Genomic DNA, 10540 nt, shown 5'->3' with positions numbered 1-10540 from the left:
CAAGACTTCGCATCCCCTTGTTTTATACCAAGCGGGGGTGTTTGTATTGCTGTGTTGAGCTAGTCATCCTGTCTCCGTTTCTATCTACAGAGGCAATCTGTGAAAGAGAAGTATCGCTGATCTCTTAGATAGCTGTACCTAGCCTGAACTGGAAACACCGTGAGCTCTAAATGCCTGTCATGGCTGTTAAATGATACAGCAATAGTTCATGAACTGTGGATTGTGGCCCACTGGAGGTCCATAGAAAGACAGCTGATTAGATTGTGTGGACTTCTGTTTCCAGGCTCAGAGGTTTAAGAAGCTGAAAGTGAGGCTGTTGAACTCCTTTATTACGGACTGCTGTCCCTTAAGAATAGGGGAAACAGAAGTCCCCTCAGTGACTGGAGTCCTTGGGACTGGAGCTGCCAGCCACCTGCAGAAGAGGAATGGAATGTAGTTGTAGCTGTGTCAGTCCCAGTCCCCTTGCCTCTCAAGAGGAATGAGGCAGTCTGGCAGCATATACAAGGGAGCAGTATATCCAGGAAGGAGAGAAGGAAAACAAGAAGCAGGGAAGCATGTGCAGGAGGGATACAATTGTTGCAATGGCTAAGTCTGTTGTCTCTCAAGCCTTAATCTTGCAAGTATTTGCAAGCTGTGTCAGGATGAGCAAGGTTGCTGCACTCCAGCACAAGGGTAAGCACAGGCTGGGGCGGGGGGGAGGCAAGGTTAAACCTTAGACATAGTCGTCTTCACTGAGCAAAAACATGTGTTAACTCCGTTATGTGTCTTCTCCCTTCTCAATATCATGAGGTAAAAAAGGAGCAGAATATGGGGGAATAGTCAAATCAGAGTGAGCGGTTATGGGTTTAAATGCTATTCTTAGATTGCAAATGAGGTTTTTAGTTTGGCATTCCCATCACTGGCTGTGTACGGGGAGACTTTGGCAAACCAGTGAGGTGCCGGGTAACAGCTGTACTCTTACTATTAGCCTGCACTAACTTTATGGCCACACTGCAGCACTCTCTGCAAAATCAGGTTGTCCTCCGCTGTCCTGCTTATCACTTTAGTTCATATATTTCTTTAACTTCGTGTTATAGTGGATTCCTACAAGCAAAAAGCCATCTTTCCTTTTGCCCATATTTTAGGTTCACACAACTACACCGTTACCTGACTTCAGCTCCCATTGGTCACAAACATACCTTCATTATAGAGAAGAAAATTCCATACACATAACAAGACTGACACAAACAGAGACACAAGATTGCATACTTCCTGAAGTATGTTGCTGCTTTTAATGGACTCCACTTAAAGCACAACAGCATGCTCAAGGTATTTTTTGTATATAGAAAAAGAGAGCTCTCGTGCAAACCTTAGCCTCTTTTGACTTAGCAGAAATGGTCCGTTTACAATCTTAGCTTTTAAGGCTCTGCATCTACATAGATCTGACTATATTCTGGGGGGTTCTGGGTCTGAATTTTAAGGGCTACCTTTCATGTTCAGTTCAGAATCTATCAAAACAATCTATTACTGTTGTGACTGTAAGTGAAGATAATTGTCAGTATTTATTTTCTTCCTTTCAAAATTTATTCTTCCTTGTGTTCCACCTCTGCAGTGACTACAAAAACCTGCCAATTAGCCTTCTCCCTAGTCATGGGCCAATATCATCAATCTACTGCTGTCCTGACTCTTAATACTTTTTTAAAATAAAATTTACTTTAATAGTTGTCGAAATGATTTAAGCAAGTTGTGTTCTCTTCACATTGTTTAGTGAACACTGTACTATTTTGTACCAAATGAACAGGTGCAATATGCTGCTTAAGAATTGTGTCCCTTATGCTAAAATGAAAACAATAACCTGATATCCCTTATCAATTTTCAGAGGGCAATGATTCCCAAACTGTGGTACCACTATTCCAGATGCTTGGTTTCCCTTCCTTGTCTCCATCTATTAAACTGCTTAAATGGAAAAGTAAATTAGGAAAGTATTTCACATAGTATTTAGCAGTTGTGGTGGGTTTTTTTTTTAAATGCAATCACTGCAGTTGCCTTAGGACTATTTGGTCCCCAAAAGGAGATGATGGAAATGTGCAAATGAGAATGGGAAGGGAGACATGTGATCTGCACTTCTTTTTTTAAAAAAAAGAAGGGCTTTACCCCACCTTACTGACTTGTATTTTATTTTGTCTGTTTCATTTACCGAAGGATATGATGCTTATGGGACCCATCAGAGGCAAACTGGAGTTGGCATTGGTCTGGAAAGCTTACTACTACCACAGGTACAATAAGCCGGTTCTGTTGCAATACTAGGATATATCTCACAAGACTGAAGGACACATGGTGGAAAAGGATGATCAACTTGATCATAAATAGAAATTTGGTACATGTAGAAAACACAATCTTCTGACCACTGCAGCTTGGGTAATAGCCAAACTTCCTGGGTTGGGGATGTTCAGATCTGTAGGTTTGGTTAGTCCTATTAGAGTTAGGGAGCAGCACTATCACAGAGAAAACTACATAGGCATATGATTGATAAATATACTTTATAGGTTAATATTTGGCTAACAAGTTGTCCATTATACTGCTAAAGCTGTGTAACCTACTAGCAAAAGCTTAAAGGTATGTGTATATTTTGTTCATTCTTTCAAATGGAGTACTAGTACTTTTCTATGGTCTTTGACACCTAAATAACTTTGGAACAATACTGTCTTGATATTTAGCTGACAAATAAATTTGAAATAGATAGATATGATATAGATATAATCTCCTAATTACAAAGAAAGGTCAGTGATCAGCCTTCCCTTTAATGGACCAAATTCTACTTATTTACAGCTGTCTTTTTTTTTTAATGCTATAGGTACAAAGCAGGGGAGAAACCAGGCCAGTGAATATTACAGGTACTGACACATGCAGACCAATATAATCAAGTCATACTCCTCTGGCTTGGAAGTGACTCTTTTTATAGTTACATTTGTAATCAAAACACTTTACTTATGCTGGCATGCATTGATATTTTAAGATTTGTGTATTTCCACCAGTGCAAATGTGAATCATACTTTTTTAATTGAAAGTGAGGTAATGTATCCAGATAAGTGGAGACCAGAAAGTAGAAGTATGACTTAAAAGAAGCCCTTGTCAGCCTTGAGCTTTGAAATCTGTAACCGCTGGGTGTGTGTAGTGGGTGGGGGGAACTGGACAGAATTAACATGCGATTCACAATTGTAGAATACACTGGGACAGGGGTTCTCCAACTTCATTGCACCGTGATCCCCTTCTGACAATAAAAATTATTACATGACCCCAGAATGGGGGACTGAAGCCTAAGCCCCCCTGAACCAGAGGTGGGGATAAAGCTGAAGCCCAAGGGCATCAGCCCCAGGCAGCAGGCCTGTAACCTGAGTCCCAACATGCAGGGCTGAAACCCTCAAGCTTTGGCCCTAGGCTACAGCACATCTAAGCCAGCCCTGGTGACCCCATTAAAATGGGGTCTGGACCCAGTTTGAGAACTGCTGCACTAGGTCTATCACTGTATTTTGAGCCAAGTGACTTGTACTCAGTGGATGGAGACATGTGGCAGAGGAAAAGAAGGACAGAGAGGAAAGGGTGCATGGATAGGAAGAATAGGTAAGAGGGCAGATGGGTTGGGGGCAATGGTGGATGAGCAGTAGAAATGGAGGAGTAAGGATAAAAGAACAATGGTGGATAGAAATGGGAATTTGAACAAAGTGGAACAAAGTGAAACAAAGGCAGAAGCTGAGCTGGTGGAGGCCAGAGGAAGAGTACTGTATGAATAGGTGAAGCAAGGCTGTGAGTGGTGTGGGTAAAGGCACTGACAAGATATGGAAGGATGCAAGCAGATGAAATTTGGGTGTGGGAACAAAAGGATTGAAGGTGAGCTGTTCCAGAGGCCAATTCAATTCTTCAGAAACTTCCTGTTTCTCTAACATTTTGCCTGTTAAGCACTGCTTCAGAGGGGGGATGATATGGCACTAGTTGTACAATTGTGATTCCTCTGTGCAACTCCTACAGTGCAAATCCTGAAGATGGTGTGGAAGAAAGCAGGGCCATCACCATTTACCCCACAAGGATATACACTACTGCCCCTTGAGGGGTTGGGGGTATATTGCCTGAACTAGAGAGCATCAGGATAGAATTCCTCCAGCACTTCCCTTGAAGCAATATAGATTTAATGTCAGTGCTGATCCCACAAGAAGCAGATGGCTAAAGGTGCTATTTTTAGTTGTATTTAAGGTGTCTACTCAGTAGCACAGCTGTGGCACTGCAGGTGTAGCACTAGAGGGTAGATGCTATCAAAGTAATTAATCCACTTCTCTAACTACAAAAAGAATTCTTCCATCAACCCAACTGTCTAAACACAAGTGGTTAGTCTGACCAGCTGATCTAACTACCTCACACAGCATGAAATCTTTCACTGCTAAATGATATAGCTAGATCAATGTAATTTAGGTGTAGACCAGACCTTAAGAGTACAAGTATTTGACTCAAGGGAAGCTTCCCTAATGGGTGAATTAGGCTGCAAGTAGTAGTAGAACTGTTATCACACTTGTAAGGTATGTAAGCGCACAAGGAAAAGGAGTATAAGGTAGCTGATTTTAGATATAAATTGAAAGCTGGCTTGCAGGTGAAAATTGGAGGCTGGTTATTTTGGAAGATTTTTTTTGGTGCAAGGCTTATTTCCTATACAAACTTCATTTTAATTTTACTAGTTTCTGGGGACCTTATGTATATAGGAATCTTCAGTGCTGTGGATCTGACTAGCACAGGAAGGAAATTCTATTCCTATGCCTTAGTATATCTGAATACCATATACTATCTTCCTTGAACATTGTGAAAGCCACTAAAGCAAGGACTCTGGAACACCTAAGTTTGAGCAAAGGCAGACCTCACAGAACTTAAGGCTTACAGGAGAGATCTGCTCTTGGAGAGCATCTCACCTTTCATGTATGCATACAGCTTTGTTTTACAAACCTTGTTCTGACAATGTTGAAACACTTAACAGTTTACATACAACTCAATAGATTAAGATGTCCATAACAGTCAGCTAACTACACCTAAACTGGCTTCTATCAACTCTCATACAGCTGAGTCACTTTAAGATAATCAAGTAAATAAGCTAGAAAACACCTAATGATAATCAAGTAAACAGCTAAAGATTGTAGTATGACATTAAATACTACTTGCTGTTTGACAGTGCCTAATAAGGCAACATGAGTGCCATCAAAGGTGAATAATCCTTGGTAAGGATACAGTGGTCACTAATTCAGACTAACAGGCCCCTGATTCCCCCCCCTTGTGTATTTAGTAAAAGTCAGAGACATGTCATAGGCTTCCAGGAATTTGTGTGCTTGCAACCCAACTTATTAATACCTGTGACAATCTTAACCTTAATCATTGGCATATACAAAGCATAATGGTTAAGATACACCTGTTTAACAGTACAAGTGATATACAGAATTTTTCCTTCATTACCCAAAACTGATCTATAATCCAAAAAGTATAATTTAATGAAGGAAGATCAATCAACCATCACTCACATTTTGTCTTAAAGAGACAGCTTTATTTTTTTTGTTTCCCTATGCCATGAATTCATAGGGAATTGGCTCCAGCAGCTCTGGCTCTTTGCCATTGGTTCTCACAAAGTGTGCTTCCCTGGGTGGAGCAGGCTGTAAGCAAAAAAAGGCAATAACCATTAATATGACACACTCAAAGTAAACCTGATTTAAATTTTTTAAAATGTTTAGTTTGCAGTTACATTAGCAATGTGTAAACCAATTCTATTGTGTAATGTAAAGTTTCTTTTCATATGATTCTATTAAGCTAAATGTATTTCCAATCTGACTGCTTTAATGAAAATATTTTCGGTGCTACTGAGTAGTTATAGAAGGGGCTCCCCCCCTTGTAGTGAGAGGGAGTAGTCAAGTCAACAGAATTATTTTATCAACCTACTGGGCATTAGGTCATCTTAACTACATCATTTAGGGGGTTATGGATTTTTCATATCTCAGAGCAGTGGTCCAACACTGCCCATGGGCACCATGGTGCCTGCTGGGGCATTTGTGTGCCCACCTACTGACAAGGAAGTGCTTCCACTGGACAACCTGCCATCAGAATGCCGCTGCTTCTTGGCGGCATTTTGGCAGGTGGTAGTCTAGTGCCCGCCACACTCTTCTGGGAACATGAATATGCTATTGCAACAGAGGTTGGGGACCATTGCCTCAGAGCAATGCAGCTGGGTTAACCTAATTTTTTCTAGTATCGATCTACCTTAAACAAATCAGTGTTTATCGTCTTTCTCCCACTTAAGCCTGTCTAGTATAGGCACAGAAACCATTAGTAGCTTGTCCCCCTCCTTCACTAGTGTCTGAGGAACAACAACACTCATTTACATGGTAAGGCAGTTTGAGTCTTATGTCATAGGTGTATTAGTTCAGTTAACAAACAATACCTGGCGTTTCAGTTCAAACCAAGTGCCTTTTTCCTTCGCTTCCTTTTTCTTCCTTTCATTTTCTGTCACACGCTGCAGGAAGCTGTCTCTGCTCTTAGAATGCTTAATATGCTCAATACGCACATTAATTCTCTTGGCAAGAATCTTGCCCCTAAGGGAAGAAGCCTATTTTGAATCTATTGTAATTATAAAAATGTGTAAGACAAATACTGAAGCTCATTTTAAAAAGTCCCAGAAGCATGACTACATAGCATTTTTCTTAAAAGGGCTGTTGCTCAAAACACACGGAACTGTACTCAGATTTTTCAGTTTCTACAACAGGGTGTCAGTAGCAGCCATGTTAGTCTGTATCCACAAAACCAGGAGTACTTGTGGCACCTTAGACTTAATTTGAGCATAAGCTTTCGTGGGCTACGGCCCACTTCATTGGATGCATAGAATGGAACAGATACATACACACAAAAATATGAAAAGGTGGAGGAAGAGGCTAAGATGAGCTATTTTCAGGAACAAAAAAACTTTTGTAGTGATAATCAAGATGGCCCAATTAGACAGTTGACAAGGTGTGAGGATACTTAACATGAAGAAATAACTCTTAACCATGTTCTAATACCTCAAGACTAATACTCTTGAAGACTAATGATTCTCTCCTCTGTAATACAGGGACAAACAGTTGTATCATCTACCACTGTTGTAGGTCAATCCACACAGTCAGTTGGTCCAGGGATAAGTAAGCGCTGTACCTTATTTTAGTGACTATACTATATTATGCCCAGTTGAATAAAATTAAGAAAACATAATGACCTTTAAAACGAATTTAGTATAAATATGCTAGCTTGCTGAACTCTTCATAATCTTGTTTAACAGTCCAGTGTTTCCCCTGACAGGATCCAAGCCAAACAATCATTGTTTGCTTGCTTGGGTTTTAAAAGGACTTATTTTACCCCAACTGAATGACCAAGATGACAAGAAATGTCTACTTGGCAAAGTGAAAGAGGGGGTGTCACTACAGTTTATTTTTAAAATCAAGTTTCACCCAGAGGAAAGTTTAAAAAACACTTACTTAACCTGTTTGTTTACAATAATGCCAACAGCATGCTGAGTAATGTTAAATACCCTTCCAGTCTTGCCATGGTAACACTTGTGGGGCATACCTTGTTGAACAGTACCCATGCCCTGTTAAAAACATACAAGAGTAAGACCATTAAAATAAAGTGAAGCCATTCCACTCTAAGCTTTAATGTGGAGAATAGAGTATAAATCTGACATTCTTAATTTTATGGATATCTTGGAAGATGTTTACAAGTTTGCTTTGAGCTACTGAAATCATCACAAGATATCTGAAATCTATTAAACTTCTCTGACAATCCTGGCTTGCTTTCAGTGCCGGTGAAATGATTTGCTCATTTTGTTATTACCAAAGCAATCGCATGAGACAGTCATCATCAAGCTCCAGAATGTCAAGAAGCTTAGACTTTGCATCCTTAGCTTTCTCAAAAAGGCAAGTCTTCTCAAAAGTTTGTATACTGGAAGATAAAAGTAGAATTCTTCTATGGAGAAATTCAATATCCAATGCAAAAGATAATTTAAATTAACACTACGGTTGACTTTTGGAGCACAAGTTCAGAACTGAAAGTCACACTGCACTTATTATATATGCAATCAAGTACATCCCTTAGTTTATTTCCCAGATTTTAAAACATTCACTGCTTCCGTCTCTGTGCATATACTTTTAATATATAGACTCCCCAAGCAACTCTACCTGTATCTAGGATTGCAGGTAGGAGCTAAAACAGATCTGCTTTGCACAATAACCTAGAAGTAAAATTTTGGCTCTGTTAGGCCAATAGAGAGATGCAGACTGAGTTGTTACTGCTATTTGTATATCAATAACATCCAGGGGAGCCTGCAAACATTAACCTGGGTCCATTGTGTCAGACACTGTACAAAAGAGTAAAGTCTTCTCCTGAAGATGTCCAGCTTCCAGACATCAATTCCCAATGAACATGCAGAATGGAAGAGACAGCTGCTACAGCAACCAAAACAGTCCCTTAATTAATGTTTACATTCTCAGCCATGTTTTTAAAATATATACTACATTACTGTTCTGGCACTGAATTTGTTATAGACTCTTATTTCATCTTTGAATTATATTATACTATTAGATACCTTGATGTCCACAATATCACCCTTCTTGTAGATTCGCATATAGGTGGCCAGAGGGACAACTCCTGGGAGGAGGAAAATACAAAGTTGTTTCATAAGAGAATCATTTTTACTAAAAAGTGGTATTTCTCAAACTCATCTGAAAAAGCTTAGGTGACTAGAAATGGAAAAGCCAGCCATCTTTTCACATTTAAAAAAGTGCACTTTAAGACACTACAGCTAATTCAAGTTTGGTTTTAACCTGATCAGTGTAGAAGTTATAAGATATTACACAGTAAGATTCTCTCTCCCCCCCACCCCCCAATTGTTAGCTGGGTAATTGGTGTTGCCATTGCCTTTTGGTAAGAGCAGTTTGAACTTGTCAATTTAATTATATAGTTTTAAGCCAGTACTCCTAATACTTATAACTCACTTCCCCCTTCAAAGCAGTTCTTATCCTATCTTTACTAAAAATGACAAGTACTGTAACCTATTTTCAAGCAGTCAAAAGATAAGGTAATCAAAATTTGAAGTACAAGATAAAAAGGCAGCTACCCCATAGGGAAAAAAAGTTTATCAAATAAAAGCAGTGGCTATGACAGTATTTTGTTCTGCATTTTTAGTTGTCTCCTTAAATACGTTCTTAGTGCAATGTTGAGGAGAAATGGTTAACACAATGCTTGAATGTCTTTTTAGAATTGGCTAAACTCATTATTGCTATGAATGCAGGTATCCCTAACACAAGCTGTACTTACCATGTTTGCGAAATGGCCTCGAGAACATATAACGTGTCCCTCTCCTTTTCCCCTTTGTGTTTGTCATTTTGGCAAACAGCTATTAAAAAAAGACAACTCAGATTATCCTCATGTATTTGCCACCCAGTGCTATTCAGGTCTTGCAGCATGCTTAGATCTAGTGTTGTTCATAGAATATCAGGGTTGGAAGGGACCTCAGGAGGTCATCTAGTCCAACCCCCTGCTCAAAGCAGGATCGATCCCCGACTAAGTCATCCCATTGTTTTCAGACTATACTCCAAATTACTGAAACCCCTGACAAAATCCTGCGTGTTGCTTAATACTTCCAATAAGAGCTTTATAAAAGTTACTAGGGGAAAAAAGTGACAGCTTTGTCTAAATGAACTAGGTCAAAAAAATATTTTAAACTAAGCACAACGGTGGCAGAGGGAGAGATATTCGCTATCCGATCACTTAGAGACACTTCACCCCGTGCAGACAGGCAGCTTGCCCTGGCGTCACACTAACAGTTGAATGAAGTGGACGTACAGGTACGTGGCCCCTTGGCAGACCTACTAGGACACAGGCGGGAGACCTGCGCGCCCCCTGCACGAGAACGGGGCGGCTGAACAGCGGCCGCTGGCGGAGGCAGGGCTCGCTCCCTGGCCCCAGCCCAGCCCCGTCCCGCCCCGCCGGCAGCTCCCCCACACCAACCCGTGCAGCCACCCCCGGGCCCCTTTCAGGCCTGTGCAGCGGCCTCCCCGGTCCCCCGCCAACTCGCCCCTGGGCCTGTGCAGCCGCCTCCCTTCTCTGTCCCGGCTCGGGCTGGCACGTGGAGCGGCCTCCCGGGCCCATGCAGCCACCCTCCCCGCCCTGCTGCCGCCTTCCAGGCCCAGCCCGGCCCCCATCCGCTGCCCTCCCCGCCACCCAGCGGTACCGCGGCCGCGGAGTTCCCTACCCGCTGTTATCGCAGCGTGACAAGAGCACTACTTCTCACACATACCTACAAAATGGCGGCTCAGGCCGAAAGGAAGGAGGCGGCGCCTCCCGGGCTCTCTTAACGGGGGACCTCAGGGGCTGCCCGCGCACTGCCTGACTATAAAGCAATCGAGGGCGGGGGGTAGGGGCAGGACAACACTAGCGGCTAGGAATTCACTGTGCGACATACTGGCCCTGCAGCGCCCGACGGGGGAGGGGGGCCGCGCCATCGATTGCAAAC

At 41.7% G+C, this 10540-nt stretch overlaps 1 protein-coding gene and 2 non-coding genes across 4 annotated transcripts; all 3 read right to left on the bottom strand.

Moving 5' to 3' along the window:
- Positions 1 to 5532: 5532 nt before the first annotated feature.
- Positions 5533 to 10385, bottom strand: RPL21 (ribosomal protein L21). 2 transcript variants are annotated; one of them, XM_073340530.1, is made up of 6 exons: positions 10325 to 10385; positions 9343 to 9421; positions 8612 to 8673; positions 7506 to 7618; positions 6443 to 6593; positions 5533 to 5660 (listed from the first exon to the last, which is right to left on the bottom strand). In XM_073340530.1, exons 2-6 carry the CDS (start codon positions 9407 to 9409, stop codon positions 5571 to 5573), a joined length of 483 nt encoding a protein of 160 aa, XP_073196631.1. In that variant the 5' UTR covers positions 9410 to 9421; positions 10325 to 10385; the 3' UTR covers positions 5533 to 5570. The 2 variants fall into 2 exon arrangements, with proteins under 2 accessions (XP_073196631.1, XP_073196641.1); XM_073340540.1 differs by having other exon boundaries at positions 10280 to 10356.
- Positions 7312 to 7444, bottom strand: LOC140905644 (small nucleolar RNA SNORA27). Its single transcript, XR_012156890.1, has one exon. It is a non-coding gene; the product is annotated as a small nucleolar RNA SNORA27 (small nucleolar RNA).
- LOC140905690 (small nucleolar RNA SNORD102) lies at positions 7818 to 7894 on the bottom strand. Its single transcript, XR_012156929.1, has one exon. It is a non-coding gene; the product is annotated as a small nucleolar RNA SNORD102 (small nucleolar RNA).
- Positions 10386 to 10540: the final 155 nt, after the last annotated feature.

Source organism: Lepidochelys kempii, chromosome 1 (genome assembly GCF_965140265.1).
Source record: "Lepidochelys kempii isolate rLepKem1 chromosome 1, rLepKem1.hap2, whole genome shotgun sequence".
Classification (NCBI taxonomy): Eukaryota; Metazoa; Chordata; order Testudines; family Cheloniidae; genus Lepidochelys; species Lepidochelys kempii.
Note: the sequence above shows the minus strand (reverse complement) of the source record. Positions and strands in the feature narration are given on the sequence as shown.

Excerpts from the sequence above, each read along its gene's own strand:
- RPL21 (XM_073340530.1), bottom strand. The coding sequence starts at position 9,409 with ATGACAAACACAAAGGGGAAAAGGAGAGGGACACGTTATATGTTCTCG. Across the intron at positions 8,674-9,342 it reads GAGGCCATTTCGCAAACATG|GAGTTGTCCCTCTGGCCACC; the intron begins GTAAGTACAGCT and ends TCCTCCTCCCAG. Across the intron at positions 7,619-8,611 it reads GTGATATTGTGGACATCAAG|GGCATGGGTACTGTTCAACA; the intron begins GTATCTAATAGT and ends TGTTTTTAACAG.